The sequence below is a fragment of the Populus nigra genome, chromosome 9 (assembly GCF_951802175.1).
Source record: "Populus nigra chromosome 9, ddPopNigr1.1, whole genome shotgun sequence".
Taxonomy (NCBI): Eukaryota; Viridiplantae; Streptophyta; class Magnoliopsida; order Malpighiales; family Salicaceae; genus Populus; species Populus nigra.
The window spans coordinates 17,642,702-17,649,152 of NC_084860.1; the positions used below are offsets into that span (position 1 = coordinate 17,642,702).

General features: G+C 36.9%; 1 protein-coding gene across 1 annotated transcript; it reads right to left on the reverse strand.

The window, feature by feature from the left end:
• Positions 1–1,103: 1,103 nt before the first annotated feature.
• LOC133702575 (receptor-like protein kinase FERONIA) lies at positions 1,104–3,681 on the reverse strand. The gene has a single exon (XM_062126883.1). The coding sequence runs from the start codon at positions 3,647–3,649 to the stop codon at positions 1,133–1,135; it is 2,517 nt and encodes an 838-aa protein (XP_061982867.1). The 5' UTR covers positions 3,650–3,681; the 3' UTR covers positions 1,104–1,132.
• Between the last annotated feature and the right edge of the window lie 2,770 nt (positions 3,682–6,451).

Here is a 6,451-nt window from a genome sequence, read left to right on the forward strand (position 1 = left end):
CTCCTAGTTGATGAAATTATCTCTTTAAATTTTTCAGAAGAAAAGAAAGTTGTGATTTTTATAAAGGGTCTAGTGGTTCACATTGTTTCTGGACTTTTATTATTGTCGTCGTTGTTAAAAGAAATGTCTAAAATTAATTTGTCTGCTGGTACCACCATATAAACTTCCACAACACCAGACACTTCTAGCCATTCAAACATGGAAAATGGGGTACTTCATACTTGGCCCTAATTTTCCATTGATATCACTTCCTGTTTTTCTCCAATTTATACATACCTCGACAAAGTCAATGTAACGATGAAGTTGATTGTGGGAGACTGACTTGCAATTTACTGGACAGATCATAGCGAAACGAATCTTAGAGTACGTAGTAGACCCGCGAGCATTTTATGGTCATTGGTGGCCATAAATGCTACGCGCAAGGAAGACTAGCAAACTCAAGACTCTCTGCTTCTCCATCTAAATCAATCCTTAGTCAGCAACACTTCTCTTTTGAAAAATGGTAGCTAGCTGGTTAGATCGCTCTTTTTCACTCATTGTAGCAGCCATGAAAACTATATATTTATGAGGACCGATACACTCGTGCATTGTCGAATATTGTTGCTCTACCATTATTTTATTTTCACTTTTTTCTCACAAAAGAACATCGAATTCCCTTTTTGATCACCGACAAGAATTCCTTTTTCGTCAATTTAAAGGTCAATACCTGTTCTTGCATTTAAAATTTACAAATGACAGAACATGACCCTTTGGGGGGATTTATTTTAAACCAACCTACCTATATCATACAAGATGAGGATTTTAATACTAAATTACATATATGGAAAATGCTACCATAGATTGGTCTCGGATGTTGAAATCACTAAATCCAAGTTCTGATACCAATTATTAGAAACACTACACGCACAAATATTTAAACCTCTCATGCTTTATTAATCGATATTCAACTCTTAGCTGACACTTCTCTGCATACAAAACCTTTTTATCCACAGGAAAATTATAGAAACTCTCCTAATCCAACAAGGATTCTAAGCGCTACTTTACTAAGGATTCTAAATCATTTTCTATTTAGGACACTAATTCCTAACTTGGAAACTTGGTTTAAATGGAATTGGAAATGGACATGAAAATGTCAACGTCCAGTCGGAGACATAATCTCAGAAAACTCCACCCCTGGGGTTGGATCTGAAATATCAAAGCCACTGCAGCGTTGACCATCAATCATTATGGACAAATCATCATTCTTCCTCCGATTGACCTCTTTTCGAACACTGCCGGCCTCTTGCTGGCCGGCACCTTCCTGCTGCTTCATTGCAAGCTCCAAATTCCACAATACATCACCCATTGACGGCCTTTCACTTCCCCTATCCGCCAAACATTTCCTTGCTATTTCTGTGAAAGTCTTGAAACAGTCAGGAACTATCTTACCTCTTAGATATGGATCGATTATCTGATCAAGGGTCCCCATTTGACAGCAATGCAATGCCCACTCAGCTAAACTCACTTTTTCATGCTCTTCCTCTTCAATTTCTCCCATAGGGATCACAGCAGGCCTAGCACATAGAACCTCAAACAACACCACCCCGAATGAGTACACATCAGATTTTTCAGTTAGTTTTTGACGTCGATAATACTCTGGATCCAGATAGCCGAAACTACCTTTAACAATTATTGAAACATGTGTCTTAGACTCTGTCATGTTGTTAGGACCAAGTTTTGATAACCCAAAATCTGAAACCTTTGGCACCCATTTTTCATCCAACAAGATGTTAGTGCTCTTGATGTCACGGTGAATGATAGTATGTTTTGCACCCGTGTGAAGGTAGTGCAGCCCTCGTGCGGCACCAATACAAATCCTAAGCCTCTGTTTCCATTGAAGAGGGGGTTTCTGTGTCTTGTAGAGATGATCACGCAGTGTGCCTTGAGCCATATACTCATAAACGAGTATCATTTCTTTTTCCTCCATGCAATATCCGATCAAAGATACTAGGTGGCTGTGCCTGAGCCTTGAGAGCATGGAGATTTCAGTTTGGAACTCTTTCAAACCCTGGTGTGCACTTGGATTGGCGCGCTTTATAGCGATGCTTGATATGCCACCATCAATTGATCCCTTGTAGACTGTCCCAAACCCACCGTTTCCAATGAGTAAGTTATCTGCAAAATTATTGGTTGCTGATTTTGTCTCAGCAATTGTAAAAGTTCGGCAGCGGCCTGAGGATTGATCTTGCTTAGAGGATTCACGCTGCTCCTTTGAAAGAGAGGAAAAAAATAAACAAAAGAGGCCCAGCAATCCTATTGCCGTAAGAGCAAACAAAAGACCAGTGCATACCCGGGAAATCACCGCATCATTGCGTACACAAAAATTTGGATGCGAGGCAACTATTATCCCAAATGGATGAATACCCGCAAGATTGTTGGAAATGTCAGACAACTTGAAAATTTCCAGCCCGTTTAAAATTGGACGGCCATATTCTGCAGATGATCCATTATAACTTCCTATTGCAACAGATAGATACTCTATGCCTTCACCATACCTTGAAAAGTTCACTATGTAGTCTCTGTAAATGGGAATTCCAGTCCCATGGCTCCAATTGAAAACATCTACGTGATCCTCAGCAGTTTGATTGTTGATATAAATGCTGAAAACTCGTTGACCGCCTCGCTTAATTATTCTCGAAATCTCGCAGAAATGGAGCCTAACAAGGTAATAGAAACCATGATCGACTGGGCACAACCATGTGGCTCGGTATTTGCTTTCAGATGTGTGTAGAATTGTCCTGGCAGAGGTATAAACTTGGAGTGGAGCAGCATATGTGGGCACCAGCAAACTCGAGTTGACTTCAACTTCTGATTCAACAATACTTGTGTTTCCATCATTACTCGTGAAATAATCATCATCCCTGGTCCAGCGACGAAACATGCAAGTATCTTCTAGATCAGAGATCACATCTCCTCCTATGTTCATCCTGTACATCATCTCGAGGGCTGTAGAATTCCTCATGAAATAATGAGAAGGCTGTCCTACAAGTGAAAATGGAGCATCTTCTTGTATGTAAAGCTTTGATGGCATTGAGAATATCTCAATCTTGTTGATAAAAGCATAGGCACCGAAAACCTTAGGTGAAGGGGTGAAAGTTACATTTAATATCTGGCCATTCATATTGACACCGAATTCCCTGATAGCATAATCACTATTTGGGGAATATTTAGAATAGGATGACTCTGAAGTAGTTATTAGTGTATACGGACCAACGTTGATGGAGAACAAGGCCTTAGATATGTTTAACCCTGAATATGTGACTAGTTTGAAGTAAAGTCGAATGAACTTGGGGCCATCAGAGACACTAAATGACCAGTTGAACTGCTTGTAGAAGATGCAAGCAGAAATTCTCGGTTTTTCGCTGCTGCTAGGATCTACGGCGTATACTCTTGAAACTGTTGAGAAATCAATTTCATATTTTTTATCATTAGGGAATCCAGCATCAAGTGGTGAAACTGATGGAGAACAATCCACTGCAATGCTGTCAGGGGGCATGTAATATGATGGCTTATCAGCAGAGGAGGGGACTGTGCAACAGGCAATGAAGAAGAAAGGAAGAAACATGACGGGAGCAAGCAATGAGTTTCCATTTGGGCTTGCGGTCTTCATTGACACAATATGGAACTCTAGACAATGAACAATGGCTACTGGATGATAGGGAGGGGGAGGGAGAGAGGGGGAGAGAGAGAGAAAGAAATTTGTAGTTTGTTCTAGCGGTATGTATCATTCATCTTAATCTGTAGCCTAGCCTGTCTTCTTCCTTCAATCTGACGTGCCATCCTATGTTTCCGTGTTACATACTTTGGTTACTTCAATACAAATTTCCATGTCGCTATTATTGTGATTTTTTGAAAACATAAATAAGAAAAGATAATAATATCCTTAAAGGCTTAGACGTATGTAAATGAAGAAGGGGTAGTTTGATAATTGAATAAGGTTTGATAATTATAAATAGTATAAAGAAAAAGGGAAAATCTGATTTGAGAGAGAGAGAAAGCTGGCAGGAGAGAAGAAAGGGGGGAAGAACAAGAAGAGAAAAGAAGGAAAGATAAAGGAGGAAAAAAAGAGTTAAAGAAAATAAGTTTAAAATGCAAGATTTATGTTTTGATATGTATAATTATATTATAATCTCAATAGAGGAGTGTTAACATTTAGAAGGAAAATCTAATTTGAGAACGGTTGGAAAGAAGAATGGGAAAAAAAGAAGAAGAGAAGAATTAAAGGGCAAGTGAGACATTTAAGTCATGCTAAAACAATAGTATGATAATTATCACAAAATTAAAGGAAAATATATTTATCACAAGAAATAAAACATGCTTGATGAGAATTCAAAATTTCAATGACAATAGATAAGACGATATGAATCCTAATACTCCATTTATTACAAAATTAAGTATGCTTCTGTTTCTTTAACCTAAAGCTCCAATACCAAGTTTATCATGACTCGATTTCTGAAACCATGACCAGCACATAAGTAAGGCCTCCCTCTAGGGTTCCATACCTATGCGAATCCAAATTTACATATAAACTTATCATTTAAATAACTCAATCAGAGTTCAACGCAATACTAATAACAAAATTAACTTCATAATATAATTTGATTGTCTTAATACAAGAGTTAAATATAAATTTTTATAATTATAGAGCACTAACTTGACATAAAAAAAAATATCAATTACAACCACAAGAATAAGTTCTAAAGGTCTAATAAAAGTTACCTGCTAAAAAGCTATAAACTTAAAAAAAGTTCATATGTAAGTTGTTAACACAACTTGTTATTTGATAAATATGTCTTTATTGCAACTATCAATTATAAAACTCTAAAAGAGGTATGGTCTAGAGAGTATTTTGTTGTTCTACTTATGCTCATATGAATGATAGTAAGTTTAAGTTAATGGCAAGGAACTGCATATTTCTAAGGTATACGGATGGGGTGAAAGGATATAGGCAATGGCTATGGTGCACTGATGAAAAATCACCCAAGAACATTATCAGAGGGATATAACTTCTAATGAGTTTGCGATGCTTAAAGATAAGGTGGAGTGTATCGAATGTTGTTAAAGATCATGGGTATCTGTAAGAACATGCATGGAGCTCTAAGTGGAAGCTTTAAAAAAACATGAAATTGATGTCCTGGTTAAGCAAGAAGATGAAGAGGTGCAACGTTTCTAGGAAAGGAAATCGCCATTCCAAGATTGCTTGCTCACCTGGGACAGAAAACAGAGGAACATCAAATAACCTCATAAATATGGCTACGCAGACATCGTTGTTTCTGTACTTAGTGCGGCAAAGAACAACATGGATTAAGCACCAATCACTTACTATAAGATGTTAGGGTTTTTAGGTGGTTTTTTTCTTAAATCCAAGCGCTCTCTCTCTCTCTCTTTCTTAACCTTATGGAGGCTAGAGTTTTGCCTCTCTTTTTTCACTCTTTTCTCTATTTATAATACCCTTATTAGAGATACTTATTTTTATTCTAAGAATGTCCTAAGAATTTTCATACCAAAATCTATTTTGATAAATCAAACATTAACTAAATGTAATTTCTTGATACCATGATAAATATTATCACGACCCGATTCTCGAATCCATGACAGGCACATAAGCAAGGTTCCCCTCCAAGGTTCCATACCTATACGAACCCAAACTTACATACAAACTTATCCTTCAAATAAGTCAATCAGAGTTCAACGCAACAGTAACAACAAAACTAACTTCATAATAATTTAATTGTCTTAATACAATAGTTAATACAAATTCATAGTTGTGGAGCACTAACTAGACATAAAAGAAAAGGTACAAATTACAACCAAAAGAGTAGGTTCTGAAGGTCCAATAAAAGTGACTTGCTATCAAGCTATAAGCCTGAAAAGGATAAATAATGAGAGGGTGAGTTCAACAACTCAGTGAGTAGATAACTTCAATATACACACACGAGGTAATACAACAATGAGGAATATATATACAATTATGGCTCTAGGTTCTTATAGGAAGGTTTCTCAAATAGGCCATAACAAGAATATCATAAGGTAAAGCTCGACAGAAAATCAAAATGCAATGAGCATGAGGCTCTGTACTATGGGATGATCAGTCCACACAAGTTGGTGACTCTCCCGACCAACTAAGGTTCAGATACGATGTGCACAAAGACTAACACTACCCTGTTAGCATGGGTATTTTGACTAGCATGCCATAGGTTCATAATCATAATCAAACAGACATATTCATATCTCAAGGCTCAACTCATGACATCAATCAAATGAGGAGTTATCAATTCAGAAGTCAATTCAAAATATATATTGGTTCATATCAAGAATTCAAATTCAACAATTGATCATGCTTTATCATAACAAGGATAATAATCAACATATATATATTATCAAGAAGTATGATCTAATTCATATTAACAAA

Coding starts and splice junctions, on each gene's coding strand:
- LOC133702575 (XM_062126883.1), bottom strand. CDS start 3,649: ATGAAGACCGCAAGCCCAAATGGAAACTCATTGCTTGCTCCCGTCATG.